Genomic DNA, 21,568 nt, shown 5'->3' on the forward strand with positions numbered 1-21,568 from the left:
TTTAGTACTGTATTTGTCGACACAATTCAAATGAAATATCACGACACACTAGTGAGTTCGAGCGGCATTTTACGAATTGTGACTAAATGAAACTTAAATTCATTGTTCAGGCAGAGTAGAGGAGTTATAAGCAGAGTCTGACAAAAATGACCAAGTAAGAGCGACTACCTTCAAAAACAGACAGAGAGGGATCTCGGGCAAAGCAGTAATGATTCTAGTGTGCAACCATCCTGTATATGGTCCCTCTGTCCGAATTTGAAAGCAGGAACGTACACGCAAGTTTAATTGTCAGTTTCGACAATAGAATATGTGACATCCTGGTTACCTTACGCAAGTTTTGGAGGACAGATGCTAGCGCTGAATACCGAAAGAGTGAAAGTTAGATAATCAAAGATTATCGCTGCCGCTTTAATGTCACAGTTTGTGCTGGTTCCTTTGACAGATTATATTTGACTTGGTCAGCTGTGGCTACACTATCAGATTCCCTGCGTTGACAAAGCCCTGTGTTACGATTAAGATGCAAAGTGACCTAACATTTAGTTGCATGTAGTGTCGCTTGACCGGTTGTCATTGTAAGCATTGCGTGACCAGTTGAGCGCTCAGCTTGTAGTCTGAGGTAATAAGTGCCAGCTCCCAGGTGCAAGTAGAGTTGGTTAGTGTAAAAGTCAAATATACATTGTAGAACATTTTTCGAATTTTAGTGAAAACTGGAAGTAAAATATGACAATTTGGACCCTGTTCTATATGGTTAGACATATTAGATTTTTCAGATGGTTCCCCGCCAGTTGGAGATGTTTCGTACTTGACAGGGGAGATGTAATGATAAAAGACTTGCACACAGTCTAAATGAACACCTAGACAGGCGAGTCGGACTGACCACTTTCCGCCAAAAGCAATCATAACAATCGCATGATGTTATAACATGATGCATGCAGTGCCCGGAGTTCGAAAACCGTTCGATTAACTATGTAACTATGTTTGAGTTCACTTTGTTATTTTACCGACTTTCACGGCTTTGTTTATACTACTTTATATATTGAATATTGCACACTCAACTGTGCCGTAAATAATTAATTTTATAGCAGTTTTAAGCTTCTCAGAAGATTTCTTACTGATGTTAGAAATCCAGTCGCAAGGCAGATGCCATTTTGTTCACATGTCATAGGGTCGGTAGCAATCTTCAGTATAAAAAAAAAATGATATTTTGTACATTTAACATGGCGGTAAGAAAAATACGCTGTATTCTTCTCCCTCGGGTAATTCGATCTGATGTGTCATCCCTCAGTCGGCTCCGGTGACACTGTTACAAACAGGACTACATCAGACCGTATTACCCCAGTTAGATGCATATAAATGGTCCTGAACGTACAGCTCAGGTCACAAATCAGTTGAAGTTAAGGATCGTCGAGCTTAGACAGTCTTGGGATACCCAGGGTGGTATTACAACCGGGTAGGACTGTTACAAGCCCTATGCAACAAAAATGTCACATGGCACCGTTGCTCCTGTGTGGTGTCCACAGTGCTACCTGTAGGACAGGACATGCTTAACATTTATGTGAACACCTGGTGTCATCAGTGATATTCAGTTGTCCATTTCATATAGTTTCCATAGCCAAGTACCCCTCCATACCCATTCTGTTTATTTCACTGTTATTATTCTTGTTTTCAAGTTGAGGAAGCTTCAAGTCTTCTCGTCTTACTTCTTGCATGATTATTCTTTTCTGATCATGAGATATATATATCTCAAATCATCCTTGAATATTTCAGGGTTCATCCTTGACATGCGTTTCTGCACGTCGACGTACAACCCATCAACTATCTGTTCCTTCTGCTCCAGTGTTCGGGAGTTCGAGAGACCATTCATGAAGGTACTGTTGCCCCAGTTCCTGTGAGCAGATGTGTACATCCTGGCAAACTCCTCCCTATCATCGATTCCTTCTTTGTCTTTCTTCTCTCTCCAGTCGTTGTAAAATACATCAGGGTTCACTACAGTTTCAGCTGACAAGAGGGTCAATCCTGACCTGGAAACTGGTGACATATTGTCATCGAATGGTTTTCTGACCTGCTCCATGTTACGTAAACAAAAGCCAAACTGCGTATTTGTGAACTCTTCTTTTGTGATTTTACCAGCTACAGAGTATTCTTTCCATACCTCGTTCAGTAGACCTATAAACGATTGCACAGTGTATCTGTTTTCTCCAGTGTTTCTGTCATCAAATTCAGCAAAGACACCTACGACAAGTATGCCTCCCTGTTTCAGTTCTCTACTCCTTCTTAGTAAAAAGTTTTCCCAGTCCAATTCAGCTTGCTTGTGTAGTGCAGTCATCTCCTCAGCACTACTCTGGGCATCTTTGTAAAGCGAGTATTTGGAGGTGGTTGGCGTCCTTGACAGCCAATGTACAGACGCCATCGACATCATGAAATGGATTGAGTTTGAAGGTACACACTGCTTGTAGAAGTTTGTCCCTGACGCAAGAACATAGACATTGTCCATTTCTAGGAGGTAGGAAGGTGGATCAGGGATGATTCCTGACATGCGTTTGAAGAGGGAATTGAAATCATTCACTTCCAAATCTTCATAGATCACCTGGAACTGGGTATCGGGACCATGATGATCTTTCAAAGTTGCCAACAACTCACCGAAAATGGCCATGGAAGTGGAACCATCAGCTGCACCATAGTCGGCAATGTTGAAGACCGAGTCTTTGTCCGTGAAAGGAATGGTTTTGGCCAAGCTGAGAATCCTTTCTCGAACTGGTTCAACGTATCCAACATTTTGCTTTCCGAGTGTTGATCCATAGTTTCCGTCACCTGTTTTTCCATATGGGCGATATATCCCTGGAATATTTGCAAAGTGTCTCACGAGGACAGAAGTTATTGTCTTGCCGATTTGTAGATGTCTTCTGATTCCCGAACAGAGTATGCGAATGGACATATTGATGTAGTGGTTTTCTCGTTGTAAGCAGTTCTGCTAGGGGACGTTTTGTCTGAAGAAAAGACAAGTCTTATATTTTTTATATCGTTGCAACAAATCTTAAAAAGAAATTAATAACAAATCAATTATGCTTAGCAGAAAGATTTCCGCATGAAAATCTATTTTCGGGCATGCATTTTGATCACGCTCCTTCTTCATAATATTCAGCTATCACATGCATAATAATTTTTGCCAAAAACTGTGAACAACACAAGCAATTGCACCATAATCTAAGGATTGATAGCTTGCATCCAGTTTCTGTCTACTCCAACAAATGTGTGTAAGGCAGTTCCCTAATCCCATATACTATGAGCTGTCTAAATCGCTTCAAGATAGTGGTAACCTCCTTCACGCACTTGAATGAGTGAGTGAGTTAATATTTATCGTCACATCGACAATATTGCAGCGATATCTTGACGAGAACAAGTGATAATGACACTGAAGAACTAACACCCCGTTGATGAAGAACGGCAAAACCACGAGTATATATCACCGATATGCATTTAATACAAGCAGTAAAATAAAAACATTTTAACTACAGAGGACAATACAATATAAAATGGGTTATAGATTGTCAACAACTGAAGGTGGATCACAATTGGGGACCATTGGGATTTTTGCTACCTGCATGGACCCTAGCTCGAGTTACACCATCCCCTCAGCCATTGGCTTTTATGCACAGAATTAGCCATACATTAAAATGACAAAAGTACTACGATTAAAAATTTGTAAAAATTACATTCATATCAAATGCCCTGTCAGGAGGGCAATAATTTTACAATACTGTAACCCTTTTGACACAGCCGCTAACAATTTGAGTTACTAATTTTAACTTCCAGTTATAAAATATTTATCGATGAACAGATTAAAATGCAATAAATAAATGAGAACTGGTTCTTCATAGTTCGTGATTTGAAATAGTTGTCCCTTGTGATGGAATACTCAACACAGTCAAGCAAGATAGGCGTGATCGTGATTCTTTCATCATAAGGGATACAAAACGGAGGATCTTCATCTTGAGTATCATTTTATTATATTCGTGTGTGTATCTTGTGTGGCCAATGCGACGTCGGTTTCAGATCTGGACTGAGAACGCAAATAGGTGTAACCGATATCAGCTTTTACCACATGTAATTTATTTATACCTACTTGGGAGTTCCACTTCTGCAACAGATCACGTATATAAGGTGTGTGTGTGTATCTTGTGTGGCCAATGCGACGTCGTTTTCAGATCTGGACTGAGAACGCAAATAGGTGTAACCGATATCAGGTTTTATCACATGTAATTTATTTATACCTACTTGGGAGTTCCACTTCTGCAACAGATCACGTATATAAGGTCTAATTAGGAGTTAAACATGCTTTGTTGGAAAATCATAGATTATAATAGAAATTACAATAGCTCAATAGCTACAACACAGTATGTTTATGTCCATTCTACCACGACCGCGTTATTAAGATTTTAAAAACGAACTATTTTTCACAGTAATGATTGTTGAGAACTGTCACAGCACAGTTAGTGATTTGAAAAGTGGATGACGCACATGACTTTACACTCTGTTCCAAGTTGACCTGATTCATCGAATAAGAACTGACAGATGGGACCAAGTGTATGGAATTACCTGGAGTACCCTGATTCTTGTGTCCAGTCAACTTCACGTCCTAATTTGTGTAAATTTCACTGAAGCCTGCATTTACTGACAAACTTTTCATCATTGACGAAAGAGAGTTGGGGCCTAACGGTTTGAGAGAGTACCACGTGGTGTTGTTCTCACGTACAGAGTTCAATGGTTGCTGAAACAATGCTGGATTTTGTGGCACTCGTGTTGAGCCACTTGGTGGTGGGTGCTGGGTACCACCAAGAGCTCGCCAACACCCCTGTTGTGGACCCGGGGGCATATTTGGTCCACCAGCCCGTGGGCTGTGGCCCTGTGTGGGCGGAAGACGAGAGTCTGGGGGTTGAGGGCACTGGGAGCCTGTAACCCCGTTCCCTTTCCTCAACACACCCCGTCGACCCTTATTTCACCTAGACGGGTGGTTGAATGGGCCCGGTTCAACCAATCGGCTGGTCACGCCAAGCCCTGAGTGTTACATTATGTAATGTAAATAATTGAAAATGATATGCTTTTAAGCCTTGGCTTTTAGGACCTTCGTAATTTCAAATATACACTTTCATGTTTTTACCTAGAGTCGTATGCCCAGAAGGCGGTGGTTCAAGGGCCAATCTGGTGGAATGATTAAACTTTTAATTTTTCTGCTGGAGTATATCATCCGGGTATCCTTCGTGCTGCAAGCTGGAGTTCCGCTTGTTCTTAGCATTTTCCTTGTGATGCTCCGTGGTGGGTGGGGAACACGGGTGATGAATCAATAAATACTTACCATGGAATACCACACCCCTACCAGAAAGACAAAACGTCCACTTGACATTGATCCTGATAATACTGAACACAGATCCACTAAATCAAAAAATTGTGAAGGATATCACTCATTTTTCTCAAAGGAGTGTCCCATTTGGAAACAGCAAATGGAAATCAACAAAATAAAAATTACACAAGACAGTAGTTTTGCTGAAGCCAAAAAACAAATCCAAACTCACGGAAACTTATGCTTTCATATATCGATCACCATCTGATACAGCCAAAATAAACAAAATGTCTATAAGCTGTCAAACCAACTGGACATGGATAAATACTGATTCCCCTCAGATTCTGTCACCTGAAATATCCACTCAGACTGCGGTAGTACTTCCAGAGACGTCCCGCATTCACGATATATATAACGCATCTAAATCCCATTCACAATCTAAATCGGATTCTCAAACATTGCAAAGCACCCGGTGATATCAAGAAATGTTTCTTCACAAAAATGTCAAGTGGAAGGGCCTCAAAAGGTTCAATAAACAACATCCAGCTGTTTAACAACTTTGGATCGTTGGAGGACATGGATGTGTCCCAAAACATCCCCACAGGGAAGGTAGCATGTCGCTCTCTAGAAAGGCAAGGGATAGATCCCCAATAAATCTTCCGAAGAAATAGTTTCTTCGACCATTTTACAGTGGAACTGAAGAGGTCTTAAAAATAACATTCATGAACGTCATCTGCTAGACCAGTATCTTCAACCATCTGCGATCTGTTTACAAGAAACGTATCTGAAGCAAACAGATTCTATAAACTTACGCCAGTTCAACACATATTTTTATTCTCCCCCAGGTGATAAAGCCACTGGAAGGTCCTCCATTTTTGTAAGACATGGCGTTATCCACAGCCCACACCACAAACACAAAGGTAAAATTCTAGAGGATTTTATTTTCAATAATGATTTATGTATTTTCAATGTACAGACACGTATTTACATCCTGGTACAAGGACATATTCAGCTCTTGATTTGTCAATAACTGACTTCAACGTACAAAATGAATTTGAATAGTCAGTTCACAATGATCTTTGTGGAAGTGACCATTTCCCTACTATATTGAAAACTGTCACTCTCATCTGATGTTCCTCCATCACCAAGAAGGCATTTTAAAAAGGCTAACTGGCATTTATATAAAAAAACTCTGTCTTGACAAACTTAAACCTGAACTTTTTATTGATGTTCATGACGCTATCAAATGTTTTTTTCTGATGAACTGAATTACATAGCTGATGAGACAACAAAGTCCTCCGTAGTTCCACATATCCAGAAACCATGGTTCAACCATGAATGCAAACAAGCTAGGAAGGCTAGGAAAAGAACATTATTTCCATCGCCATCCTATGGTTCATAACTTAAATAAATTAAAAATTATAAATGCTAATGCGCGGCGTTTATACAGAAAAACCTCCAATCTTGGCAAAATTATGTATCCAAAATACATTCTCAGACACCCATGTCCATAGCTGATGAGTGTATTCCAAATTCCTCTGTAGTTCCACACATAGGAAAACATGTTTCAACAATTATTGCAAACAAGCTAGGAAGGCAAGGAAAAAAGCAGAACATTATTTCCGTCGTAGTTCTGTGGTGTATAATTTAAATAAATTTAAAATTTTAAATGCGAAAGCACGGCGTATGTTTAAACAGAACAACGCCAGTCTTGGCAAAATTATGTATCCAAAATTACTTCTCGGACACCCACGTCCAAGGTATGGAACATGGTCCAGAAAATTAAGGGCAACGGTACTAAATCTAGTGTTCATCATCTTAAACATGGCTATCAATTACTTACGGATAAATCAGATATTGCAAATATACTGGGTGAAACTCACGCTAAACACTCTTCCTCTTCTAATTATGTACCTAAATTCCAGCAGTATCAAAAACAACAACAACTAAAACAGAAAACTATTAATTTCAATTCAGATAATGGGGAAGGTTATAATGAAACATTTCCTATTTATGAATAGATGAAGCTCATGACACCGCTACAGGAGCTGATAACATACATTATCAACACTTACCAGAATCCTCTTTAGAGACGCTCTTATATACTTTTGATGATATTTGGACTTCAGTGACATTTCCGTCTTCATGGCGTGATGCTATAGTATTACCAATACCCAAACCTGGACGTGATCATACGGATCCATCCAATTATCGATCAGTTTCATTAACTAGCTGTGTTTGCAAGACCAAGCTGTGTTTGGAAGGCATGATAAACAATCGACTTGATACTTGGGAACAAATAACCTCATAACAGATATACAGTGTGGTTTCCGTAAAAGCAGAAGTACAGTCGACCACTTTGGAATCATTTGTTAAAAACGCACTAATTAATAAACAACATACTGTGTCCATCTTTTTTTATCTAGAAGAAGCATATGACAGAACCTGGAAATATGACATTTTAAGAGACTTACATGACTTCGGCTTCCGAGGTCGTTTGCCTAAATTTATAACCAACTTTTAAAATGACCGTTTCAAGTCAGAGTGGGTTCTACCCTGTCTGATCATTACAATCAGGGTGTTCCACAAGGCAGTATTTTGTCCGTCACACTTTTAGTATGAAGATAAACAGTTTGTAAAAAGTTTTGAACGATTCAATTAATGGATTGTTATTTGTGGAAGATTTTAATATTTCTTGTGGTAAAAATATGCCTACCATTGAACGGCAACTGCAGCTGTGTTTAAACAAGATTAATAAATGGTGTCTTGAAAATGGCTTTACATTTTCTAAATCGAAAACTAACTGGCTTAGGCCTCTAGCTGACCTAACATTAACTACATTAAAAAAATCAGAAACTACTAAAATAACAATATAAACAAGAATATCAGGAATCAAAAAGTAAATATAACAATTACAAATGCTTATTTACAGATGGGTCCAAGGATAGTGTTGCAGTAGTTTGTGCAGTAGTTTGTGCCACTGTCATTGAAAACGGCCTTAAATATTCTAAATAAAAAACTAATTGCATACATTTTTGTTGTAAATACAAACCACATAAAGACCCTGAATTATATCTAGATGGGACGCCAATTGCAGTTGTGAAGAAAGCCAAGTTCTTGGGTCTAATTTTTTTATTCACACTTAACGTTTTTACCACATATTAAATCCCTTAAAACTAAATGTCCAAAACCTCTTGACTTGTTGAAAGTGGTTTCAAATTCTAAATGGGGAGGGGATCAAGCTACCCTCCATCTATATCGATCACTCGTGCGTTCTAGACTTGATTATGCGTCCATCGTCTATGGTGGAGCCTGCAACAGCAACCTGTTCTGTTTACCATCAAGATCTGAGACTTTGCCTTTGGTCATTTAGAACCTCTCCTTTTGACAGTCTGTACATCGAGGCAGATGAACCATCTCTTACACAACGCCTTGTAAAATTAGCTTTACAATATATCACTAAACTATTCTCTAACGAATCTCACCCTGCATGTAACTGTGACTTCAATCATCTCTATGAGGACTTGTGTAGCAAAAAGTCTTCTCTTGTTCCGCCTCTTGGACTCAGAATTAAGCCATTTATTGTTGTTGCCGGTATTAAGCTGCAAAATATAGCTCCCTCCCGACTTCGTTCTTCTCCTCCTTGGCAATTGTTTAGGCCTCTAGTTGACCGAACATTAACTACATTTAAAAATCAGAACGAATGAATTATAATATAAACAAGAATATAATCAATTAAAAGGTAAATATAGAAATTACAAATACTTATTTAAAGATGGGACCAAGGATAGTGGCGCTGTAGTTTGTGCCACTGTCATTGTATCCAGAACAATATCTTCTCGATTACCAGATAGCAGTTCTATTTTTACAGCTGAAGCAAAGGCCATATTAACAGCCCTTAACTATATTCAAAGACACACCAAGCATGAACAATATATAATCAATTCAGACTCTCCTTCTTGCCTTCAGGCTATTAAAAATATTTTTTGCAAACATCCACTTTTAACAGAAATTATTGAAATGTATACTGGTCTTGCTACTGGCCAATACCACATCGTCTTTTGTCGGTTACCCATCCATGTAGGAATCTCTGGTAACACATTGGCTGACCTTACTGCTAATGCAGCACTCAATAAAGATATGCTTGACTGTGTTGGGTATTCCATCACAAGGGACAACCATTTCAAGAACAATGGAGGATCTTTTTAGCAATACTAGTTCTCATTTAATCATAGGAGTTTTGAAAGAATTGGATCTGTTAACTGATTTGTAGGTAAATATTTTATGATTGGAAGTTTAAATTATTAACTCAATTTGTTAGTGGCTGTACCCTCAAAGGGGGTTAAAGTACTGTATGATTATTGTCGTCATGAGAGGTACGTAAGTCCCGAAGCATTTGATGTAAATTTAAGGTTTCCATGTTTTTAATCGTAGTATTTTTGTCATTTAATGTATGGCTAATCATCCGCCTCAAAGCCAATGGCTGAAGGGGTGGTGTAAATCCAGCTAGGGTCCAAGTAGGTTGTAATAGTAATGTAAATCCCATTGTCCCTAACGTGAAGATATACCTACAGTTGTTGACAGTCTATAGCCCATTTTCATATTGGATTGTCCTCTATAGTTGAACTGTTGTAGATTTAGTTACTAGTTTTAAATATCTGTCTGTGGTAATCTAGTTCTTTTATTGTCCTTCGTTGACAGTGTTTTTTATAATATTGATATATTACATTTCTATGTCATATGGTATCGTCACGATATAGCTGAAATATTGCCGACTTGTTTTACATTCTCTGTGATATTCTAGTTGGTTTTACTGTCCTTCGTTGACAGATTTTTATAACGTGCCATTAATTAATATGTAGTTTTGTAACTAATCGCTCTCGTCACGATATGGCTGGAATATTGCCGATGTGACGATAAGTCTTAACGCACTCACTCCCAGTATGTGTCATCGTGATGTACTGAACACCTATGTCATCGGTTTCGACTGTGAAAAAAGAGTGAGAGACCCGCCAGGAACATGAAGTTAGAAACGGATTCGGGATTCGACATTGGGGATTCGAATCACGAATCTGAATATTTTTTGCAGATTTCTATACGGGACAGTCCTTAGAGTAAGATGGTGGATTCCCTGTGCAATTGGTGCACGTTTTGACATAACTATCACAATCTTCTGCTGTGTGTGTCTTTGCACTACAGTGAGCACACACAACAGACAAAGTGCAAGTACTTTCACCATGGTCGAACTTTTGGCATTTGAAACACTGAAGGGGATTCGGAATGTATTTGTCAAGTTGGAGCAGCAGGTTACGAGAAAGAAAACAGATAGGTATTGGTTTGTATAGTTGTGTTGTCTTTGCGGGTTAAGAAACGTTTGACATAATATAGTACACTCTAATCTCTCATCTCGGAAACGATATCAAGTTCAGACATGTCTGCCAGCTGTCGATCTATTCCCTGAGTAACTTGAGTGCCAACAAAAGTGGCTGTGTTCACAAGGTTGGTTGACCATTGCCTTTTGGCTCACTCAATCAACAGCGATCAGACCGTAATCTTTTAATGTTCTTTATATCGCCCAAAATACCTTGGAAACCCTTAGACACAGCAAAAGGGTTTAACTTCAACGGTGTATTGTCTTTGGTCTCGATGACAACAAAACGTGGCCAGTAATCAATGTTTTTGGACGGTCTGAGGTCGTCAGTAGGATCATTTTCAAGAGGACGTTTGCTCGTTTTATAATACATCATACATTTCATCATCCGAGCTCCCCACCCAACATGAGGTGTCTCAAGGACAATGCTGAAATCAAGTGGATCTCCAGCTTGAAGAACCAAGGATAGCCGGATGATATACTTCAGTGGAAAAATTAAAAGATTCATAATTTTACCAGACTAGCCCATGAGCCATTGCCTTCTGGCCATACGACTCAAGGCAAAATATACATGAAGTTATGCATTTGAAATTACAAGTTCAAAATAGTTTCGCCGAACATGAAAACTCAGAAGAACAGTTTGATACATTTTTAGGATCACATAGTTATAGCTCAGGGCTTGGCGTGACCAGCCCATTGATAGAATCGGGTCAGTTCTATCACCTCTATTTGTGAAGTAAAACTAAAAAAGTTTAATCATTCCATGAGGTTAGCCCATGAACCACCGCCTTCTGGGCATACGACTCTAGGCAAAAGCATGACAGTGTATATCTGAAATAACGATGGTCCAAAAAGCCAAGGCTTAAAAGGATATTATTTTCAATTCTTTACATTACATAATGTAACATTAAGGCCTTGGCGTGACCAGCCGATTGGTTGAACCGGGCCCATTCAACCACCCGTCAAGGTGAAGTAAGGGTTGAAGGGGTGTGTTGAGCAAAGGGAACACGGTTACAGGCTCCCAGTGCCCTCAACCCCCAGACTCCCGCCCTCCACCGACACAGGGCCGCAACCCACGGGAAATGGGATGGTGGACCAAATATTCCCTCGAGTCCACACGGGGATAGGCGAGCTGTTAGCGTTACCCAGTACCCACAACGAGGAGGTGGCTCGCCACGGGTTCCCCTGGTCCTTCATATAATATCATGCTTAGTAAATGCTTAGTAGTTACATGTGGCATGTATGTGTTAATATGTGTTAACAACATTTAACTTTCTAACCGCACCTGGTGCAAATAGCTTGCTTAGTCCCAAACCCTAGTTGAGATTCACTCAAATTCACCTTCTGAACAATTTGCAAAATCATACAATTACAATCTTGTGTTTAGAATACTCGAGTGTGTGTATATAGAGATATGTGTATTCAGTCGGCTGATGAAAGGTAATGAAAATGTGATAACAAATGAAAGTAATACAATAAAAGATATATCTCAAACTTTCAAATACTGTTTCCATCCAACATCCAACATCCCATCACATGTTAGGCTGTAGTTTTAGAAACATAATAATATGCATTAACATTACTTACTTCAGCAGACGATATTTCCGTGCATGTGACACTTCGTTACCAGAGCCAGTTATACGAGGTATGCTATTTGCAGCAGGCACTGTCAGTAATCGATATCTGTGCTTTTTGCAGTCACGTGACATGTATGTCATTGAGTGGCTGGTGTGCCTGTCATAATACGCCCGTGTGGCATGTACTCTCTGTCATTCAACATCTCAAACTGTTTGCCAAATCCCCATAACCCTGTTTATCAATTCTCCACTGGCAGCCATTAGTATCTGCTCACTTGCAGTCACTTGACGTGCATGTCAAGGCGTTGCAAGTAGAAATGTGAAACATATTCAGTATTTTTACTAACCCGTAGAATATACTGCATTGTCATGCCTCTCTTTATACATTTAAAGCGAACTTACATATTGAAAGTTACATTCAGCAGGCGAATTATCCATGCAAGTTGCAGTTCGTGACCAGTTCAAGGTGTGCAAGTTACGTGATAATGGTGTACCAGTTACGTCATATGGTGTAATCACGTGACATACATGTCAGGGTGTACGTTTGTCTCTGTCAGCGTGCCCTTGTTAAAGGCACTCTGCAACATCTTTCAACTTCTCTGAAAATTACTACAGAAAAAAAATTAAGGTTGTTATGGATAGGCTCAAAGAAAAGGAGTGGGCACAAACTATGTATAGATTGGAATTTGCATTGGTCGCAAAGCAATTTTAGACTAGTAGGAATATTGACTGAATATTGATGTGGGCCTGTAACGCATGATTGAACTGAATAACTATGAGAAATTTAAGAACAGAGTATGCCAAATGAATCTAAGGTCAATTCGTACTCTAACTGAAACAGGAATAAATATATTTTAGAAATCATTATGAATTTCTACACTTAACCATCTTTTTTGCATCCATATAATCATCTCCTGGTAAGATACTTAAATCATTTGATGCAAAATGTTTTAAATTCATATGGAGAGGTAAACCAGATAGAATCAGAAGAGATGCTCTAAGCATGCCACCAAAGTAGGGAGGACTGAATGTACCTGTTATAAAGGTGCTAAAACATATCTTGCATAAAACGACTACGAGAAGAAAATGTTAAATGGAAAATATTGGCTGAAATTGTTTACTAGAAAATTATAGAATGTGTCGAGCCCATCCTAAATATATCATAGAAAACATTGTCCCCACAATAAGAAACAAGTTTTGAAAGGATCTCATCGAGGCATGGTGAAAATATTTGGATAAGAAAAATTAAACAGCTGGAAAATAAAGACTTCCTGAATCAATCGCTGTGGTTCACCAACATTTTCGAAATTGGAGCCCAGACAGTTTTTTATCCAAACAGGTATGATGGAGGAGTACACTGTGTATATGGTTTGTTTGGCCTTACTAGTATGGACTTTGTTTCGCATGCAGAGTTACGTCTCTGCATGTGAGGGCGTCTGACTACTTACTGAAAATTGCTGCAGAAGGAGACATGACATTTAATGCAGAAAACATACTCCTAGGATCTCAAGGAAAACATACTAACCCACTAAATGTGTGACTGATAGTAAAACGGGTGATTTTAAAGCAATGCCTGAAAATTAAAAGTATACATTTTAACCACGCACAAAGAAAACTTATAACATATTTTCAACCTGCTCTAATGGCACTTTTTGTCTCCTTTTGGTCATCTTTTCACAAATTATTCGAAACGAAATCAGATGATTATAGTCTTCTACATATCTTTCCCTAAGAGAACAATATGAAGTAATTAGATTCTCACAATTTGAAAACATCTACGATTATACCCTCTTTTACTAGATATATGGCTAAGAAAGGCAAATTGATTACCCACCGGACACGTATACCTCTCAATACATCTTCGTATGTAGTGATATGACTGTATTATCTGTTCACATCACTATCTGAATTTGAACTAACTGTATGAAAATATACCTTTCAACAGAAGGGGAAAATATGTGCATTTTATACGCTGAAATATGGCTGAATTATACGAGTATACGACTAGGTGTGTGTATGAGTGAGTATGAGTGCATATGACTGTACTCTATACCTTGTAGAGTGGGATTAAGAGCGGGGGCAAAATTAACTTCTCAGACTGCCTGTCTAGTTTAGTGTTTAAATGCCGAGGTCATGAAACACGTTGGCCCACTTACTTAAGTCGGTGTGTCAATTTGCCCAGTTATGCAAGAGTTTGATGATTGTAATTATGTCATCTGTGAGGATGCATGTGAAGTTGAAAGTTTGTAACTGTTTCTCCATGTCACGTTCTATGAACCCACATGGAGATAATGTTATAACCCAAATTGTTTGCATTATGTTTCCCAAGCACCTTCACAGGGGTTCACTTGGGTAGTGCCATGTGTTCATAATGTAAATAATATATTTGTAATGGAGTAGTGAGTGAGTTAAAATGTATCGTCACATCGGCAACTTTGCAGCCATATCGTGACGAGAACGATTAATTACAAAACTACACATTAATCAATGGCACATTATAAAAACCTGTCAACGAAGAACAGCAAAACCAACTAGAATATCACAGAAAATGTAAAACTAGTACTTAGATCTAAGTCAGTGCAACTACGAAGGACAATACAATATAGCAATGGGCTATAGATTGCCAACAACTGAAGGTAGATCCACCATACTAGGGGCCATGGAGACTTACATTACTTTGGCTACCTACATGGACCCTAGCTGGATTTACACCATCCCTTCAGCCATTGGCTTTTATGCGGAGAATTAGCCATACATTAATATGACAAAAATGCTGCGATTAAAAACCTGGAAAACTTATATTTACATCAAGTGTTGCGGAACCTATGTACCCTCTCAGGAGGACAATAATTTTTCAGTACTTTAACCCCCTTTGAGGGTACAGCCACTAACAAATTGAGTTAATAATTTAAACTTCCAATCATAAAATACCTATCTATTCACAAATCAGTTAACAGATCTAATTCTTTTAAAAATGCAATAATTAAATGAGAACTAGTATTGTTAAAAAGATCCTTCATAGTTGATTGAAATAGTTGTCCCTTGTGATGGAATACTCAACACAGTCAAGTAAGATATGCTTGACTGTGATTCTTTCATCACAAGGGAAGCAGAATGGAGGATCCTCACCTTTTAGTAGATATTCGTTTCTGTATCTTGTATGGCCATTGCGACATCGTCGCATGATGACCTCTTCAAATCTGGACAGACAGCCCAAATAGGTATGACCAATATAAGGTTTTATCTCATGTAATTTATTTATACCTACTTGGGTGTCCCACTTCATCTGCATCAGATCACGGATGTAAGATCTAATTATAGGTTTATAATCTGAGTATGGTATAAGAAGTGGTGTCACAGATTTGTTGAGTGCTGCCTTGGCAGGAAGATTAGCCATTGTGTTTCCAGAAATGCCTACATGGCTGGGCAACCAACAAAAGACGATGTCGTATTGGCCAGTAGCTAGATTATTATAGAATTCAATAATGTCAATTAAAATTGGATGTTTACAAGAAATATTTTTAATGGCCTGAAGACAAGAAAGGGAGTCTGAATAGATTGTCTCCTGTTTATGCATAGGATGTTTTTGAACATATTTAAGAGCTGTTAATACTTCATTTGCTTCAGCTGTAAAAATAGAGCTGTTTTCTGGTAATCTAGAAGATATTGTTTTGGACCTAATGACGGTGGCACAAGCCACTGCGCCACCGTCCTTGGATCCATCTGTAAATAAGGACTTGTAACTGCTATATTTACTTTTTAATTGATTATAGGTACCCGTGAACGGCCACCTCCTCGTGGTGGTTGCTGGGTAACGCTGAGAGCCGTTGCCCCTCCTGTCGTGGATCCGGGGGGATATTTGGTCCACCAACCCGTTTGCTGTGGGCCCTGTGTCGGTGGAGGAAGGGATCCTGGTGGTTGAGGGCAATAGGGGCTTGCAACTATGTTCCTAATACACCACTTTGGCCCTGACTTCACCTAGACGGGAACTTGAATGGGCCCGGTTCAACCAATCGGCTGGTCATGCCAAGCCTTGTGCATGGATTATACTTATATTTATCATTGCTCGGATGACGAACCAATATATCAATAATCATGGATTACTAAACCCCTAACCAAAAAAAAAAAAACCCCAAAACAAACGTCAACTGGAAAATGATGTTCAGCATCGACCCTCAATACAATGGCCACGGTTTTTGATTATTGAGACCCTGCCAAGACTCCTTTGAAATTAAATTCCTTTGCAATTTCAAAAGGCATCTCTGGCATTGCAAGTGAAGTGAAATATATCAAACGCTTGCGATCAGGTTCACTGCTGAATGAATGTAGTAGAAAACAACAAGCTACCAGCCTGTTATCAACTGATATGTTTGTCGGAGTCCCGGTATTAGTTTCTGCCCACAGAACACTGAATACTAGCAAAGGTATAGTTCGAGACCGTGAGCGTCTCTAGCAGACATGACTGAGCTCGATATAATGTCCGAGATGAAAGATCAAGGAGTATCTTTCGTCAAACGTTTCACAACACGGAGAAATAATGAGACTGTCCAAACCAACACACATTTGTTTTCATTTTCAGCTCCAACACCTCCAAAGTCAATCAAAGCAGTCCTCCAAAGTCCTCCAATGGCAATCTGAATGTTGACATATCTATTCCAAATCCTCTGCGCTGCTTTAAGTGTCAAAAGTACGGACATGGTGTTAATACTTCCACATTGTCTTTTACATGTGCTAAGAATACACATGTAACCAAAGATTGTGACAGTATTCACACAAAATGTGCAAACTGTTCAGGAAATCATTCATCCTTTTCGAAAGAATGTCCCATTTGGAAATGGCAAATGGAAATTAACAAAATCAAATTGTAAAATCGAAATTCAAGACAAGGCCAGAAACTTCGAAATCATATCAAGCACCAAAGGGGTCAGATAATAAAATCAAATTGTTTAACAAGTTTGGATTACTTGAGGAAATGGGTATATCAGATCACATCCATCCCAGGGCACATAGCTTGTCGCCCTCAAAGAAAGCGCGGGGTAGATCCCCAATCAATCCACCCAAACGATGATGTCTTCCAGAACTATAGTACATTGGAACTGTAGAGGATTAAAGACAAATTTGAATGAGTTACATCGTTTAATTCCAGGCCTGGTACCATCAGTATTTTGTCTGCAGGAAACATTTTTGAAACAGACAGATAATTTTAATCTCCGTCAGTTCGATGCATATCACTCTTTCTCACCTCCAGGTGACAGGGCCACTAGCGGATCTTCAATCCTCGTTAAGCAAAATGTTATTCATAGCCCGCTAACACGTAAAAGTAATCTTCAAGCCGTTGCAGTGAGACTCACTCTTCATACTGCATTTACAATGTGTTCACTGTATATTCTGCCTTCTCACTCTCTTAACCTGTGTGATCTTCAAGCTGTCTACGATCAACATCCGATATCCTGGGTAATGGGTGATCTCAATGGCCACAATCCACTCTGGGGTGGCACAAATACTAACACTAAGGGTAAAACACTGGAACATTTTACTTCCAATAATGATTTGTGTGTATACAATGATCTTATTGATGCACTTATCTGCATCCTGCAACCGGTACCTACTCTTCTCTGGATTTATCTCTTGCAGACTCTACGGCACTGAATGAGTTTGAATGGTCAGTCCAAAATGACCTCTGTGGAAGTGATCACTTTCCAACGATACTATCAGAAATATTTCCAACTGATTCGCCATCTTACACAAGATGGAATTTTCGCAAAGCAGACTGGTCCATATTTCAAACTTCATGCACATCTAATCTACGACCAGAATGTTTTTTGGATATGGCTTATCCTATTCACGCGTTTTCCGACGTTTTAACTGAAATTACTGTGAAGTGCACAGTGCACAATGACCTCTGTGGAAGTGATCACTTTCCAACAATACTATCAGAAATATTTCCAATTGATTCGCCGTCTTACACAAGATGGAATTTTTCCAAAGCAGATCGGTCCTTATTTCAAATTTGTGCACATCTAATCTACGACCAGAATGTTTTTTGGATATGGCTGATCCTGTTCACGTGTTTTCCGACGTTTTAACTGAAATTGCTGATCAGTGTATACCAAGGTCCTCTACAGCTACACATGTACGGAAACCATGGTTTAATGCAGACTGCTAAAATGCTAGAAAAGCGAGGAAAAAGGCAGAGAAATATCTCCGTCATCACCCAGCTGTCCACAATTTAAATAAATGTAAAATATTAAATGTGAAGGCACATCGTACCTTCAAGCAAAACAAACGGCAGTCTTGGAGAAACTATATTTCCAAAATAAATTCACGCACGCCTATGTCTAAGGTGTGGAACATGATTCAGAGAATCAAAGGCAAAGGTTCAAAATCGGCAGTTCACCATCTTAAAGACGGTGATAATTTAATAACTGACACATCTAAAATTGCAAATAAAATCGGCGAAACTCTTGCCAAAAACCCATCATCAGCAAATTATGTTCCTGAGTTTCAGAGGTATCACAAACAGCAGGACAAAAGCAAAACATAAGAGTGAAGATTATAATGAAGTGTTTTCATTACATGAGTTATATACAGCTCTTGAACAAGCCCATGACACTGCAGCGGGTGCTGACAACATACATTATCAGCTGTTGAAACACATGCCTGAACCATGTCTTATGGCACTTTTAGATATATTTGACCAAATATGGACGTCTGGGGAATTTCCTCCTTCTTGGCGTAATGCTATTGTAGTCCCAATGCCCAAACCTGACCGAGATCATACAGATCCGTCGAAGTACAGGCCGATATCTCTCACTAGCTGTGTCTGTAATGCCATGGAACGTCTGGTGAACAACATATTTACTTCTTATCTTGAAACCAATAACCTGATCACTAATATTCAGCGTGGTTTCAGGAAAAATCGTAGTACCATTGATCATTTGGTCCGTTTGGAATCATTCGTTAAAATGCTATAGTAAATAAACAACATACTGTATCGATTTTCTTTGATCTCGAGAAAGCTTATGACACGACATGGAAGCATGGCACTTTGAAGGATTTACATGATTTTGGATTGGGAGGCCGTTTGCCTCTTTTTATATCATAGTTTTCAAAAGACAGGCAGTTTCAAGTCCGAGTGGGTTCAACCCTGTCTGATCATTATAACCAGGATCAGGGTGTCCCACAAGGTAGTATTTCGTCTGTCACCCTATTTAGTATCAAGCTCAACAGTCTATCCAAGGTTTTAAATGATTCGATTAGTGGATCACTTTTTGTGGATGATTTTAATATTTCTTGCCGCGGTGAAAATATGCATACTATTGAATGGCAACTCCAATTAAATTTAAACAAAATACATAAATGGTGTGTAGAAAACGGCTTTACATTTTCAAAGTCCAAAACTAATTCTATACACTTTTGTAGAAAATATAAGCCGCATAAGGACCCTGAACTATCTTTAAATCTTACATCTATATCGACCACTCGTCCGTTCAAAACTCGATTATGGCTCCATCGTATATGGTGGAGCCTGCAAAAGCAACCTTAAACTTCTTGATTCTGTCCACCATCAGGGCTTAAGACTTTGTCTTGGGTCATTCAGAACTTTACCTATTGACAGTCTTTACATTGAGGCCGATGAACCATCTCTTACACAACGTCGTATTAAATTATCCTTACAATACATTACTAAACTATACTCTAATGAATCTAACCCTGCATATAACTATAAAAACATAAATATAGCAATTATAAATCCTTATTTACAGATGGGTCCAAGGACGGTTGCGCAGTGGCTTGTGCCACTGTCATTGGATCCAGAACAATATCTTCTAGATTACCATATAATAATTCTATTTTTACAGCTGAAGCTAACGCCATATTAACAGCTCTTAAATATATTCAAAGACACCCTAAACATAAACAGTATGTAATCTATTCCGACTCTTTCTCTTGCCTTCAGGCGATTACAAATTTGTCTTGTAATCATCCACTTTTAATTGAAATTATTGAAATGTATAATGATCTTGCCACTGGCCAATACGACATTGTCTTTTGTTGGTTACCCAGCCACGTAGATATTTCAGGGAATACACTGGCTGACCTTGCTGCTAAGGCAGCACTCAACAAATGTACGACTCCAATTCTTATTTCATACTCAGATTATAAAACTGCTATTAGATCTTATATCCGTGATCTGATGCAAAAGAAGTGAGACACCCAGGTGGGTATCAATAAATTAGATAAAACCTTACATTGGTTATACCCACTTGGGTTGTCAGTCCAGATTTGAAGAGGTCATACTACGACGATGTCCTATTGGTCATACGAGGCATACACATGCATACCTGTTGAAAGGTGAAGATCCTCCGTTTTGCATCCCTTGTGATGAAAGAACCACGGTCAAGCATATCCTGCTTGACTGTGTTGACTTCTCCATCACAAGGGGTAAATATTGCAATGTCAAAAATATCAAGGACCTTTTTACCACTGTTAGTTGTCATTTAAATGTTGTTTTTTAAAGGAAATCGATTTCATGGTTGAAGTTTGAGCGATATGTTTCTGTAGATACATATATTTTAATGATTGGTAGATAAGTAACTAGTGGCTGTACCCTCAAAGGGGGTTATAGCATTGTAAAATTATTGTCCTCCTGAGAGGGTACGTAAGTCCAAAAACATTTGATGTAAATTTAAATGTACCAGGTTTTGAATTGTAGTATTCGTGTTATTTTAAGTTTGGCTAGCATTTCATACAATCTCAAGCGGATGAAGGGATGATGTGAATGAAACTAGGGTCCATGCAGGTAGCAAAAGTACTGTAAGTCCCCATGGTCCCTAGTATGGTGATCTACCTTCAGTTGTTGGGGATCTATAGCCTGTTTTTATATCGTTTTGTCCTGATAGTGATATTAGTTTTAACTTTCCACACTAGTTTTAAATTGTAACTGTGATATTCTAGTTGTTTTCCTGTCCTTTGACTACAGGCCTATTTATGAAATACATATCTTCCATTTCAATATTAAGTGTTCTCGTCACGGTATGGCTGAAATATTGCCGATGTGACGTTAAATATTAACTCACTCACTCACAGACACAGCTAGCTCCACTGCTCCACTCCTCATGTAAAATCACCTTCCACAAGTACATAGGGGTACGGTGTGGTCACGCCCAGCTACACAGTCCTACTGCAGTGAGCGTAAGCAAACAATTCCTTTTTGGAACATTTCTGGTTTCTTCAACAAACTTCCAGATACATGCTTTATGGACTACTTCACTGACTCGG

General features: G+C 38.9%; 1 protein-coding gene across 1 annotated transcript; it reads right to left on the reverse strand.

The window, feature by feature from the left end:
- Positions 1-1,711: 1,711 nt before the first annotated feature.
- LOC137278860 (uncharacterized) lies at positions 1,712-2,935 on the reverse strand. Its single transcript, XM_067811367.1, has one exon. It carries the CDS (start codon positions 2,933-2,935, stop codon positions 1,712-1,714), a length of 1,224 nt encoding a protein of 407 aa, XP_067667468.1.
- Positions 2,936-21,568: the final 18,633 nt, after the last annotated feature.

The sequence above is a fragment of the Haliotis asinina genome, chromosome 1 (assembly GCF_037392515.1).
Source record: "Haliotis asinina isolate JCU_RB_2024 chromosome 1, JCU_Hal_asi_v2, whole genome shotgun sequence".
NCBI lineage: Eukaryota > Metazoa > Mollusca > Gastropoda > Lepetellida > Haliotidae > Haliotis > Haliotis asinina.

Coding starts and splice junctions, on each gene's coding strand:
- LOC137278860 (XM_067811367.1), bottom strand. CDS start 2,935: ATGTCCATTCGCATACTCTGTTCGGGAATCAGAAGACATCTACAAATC.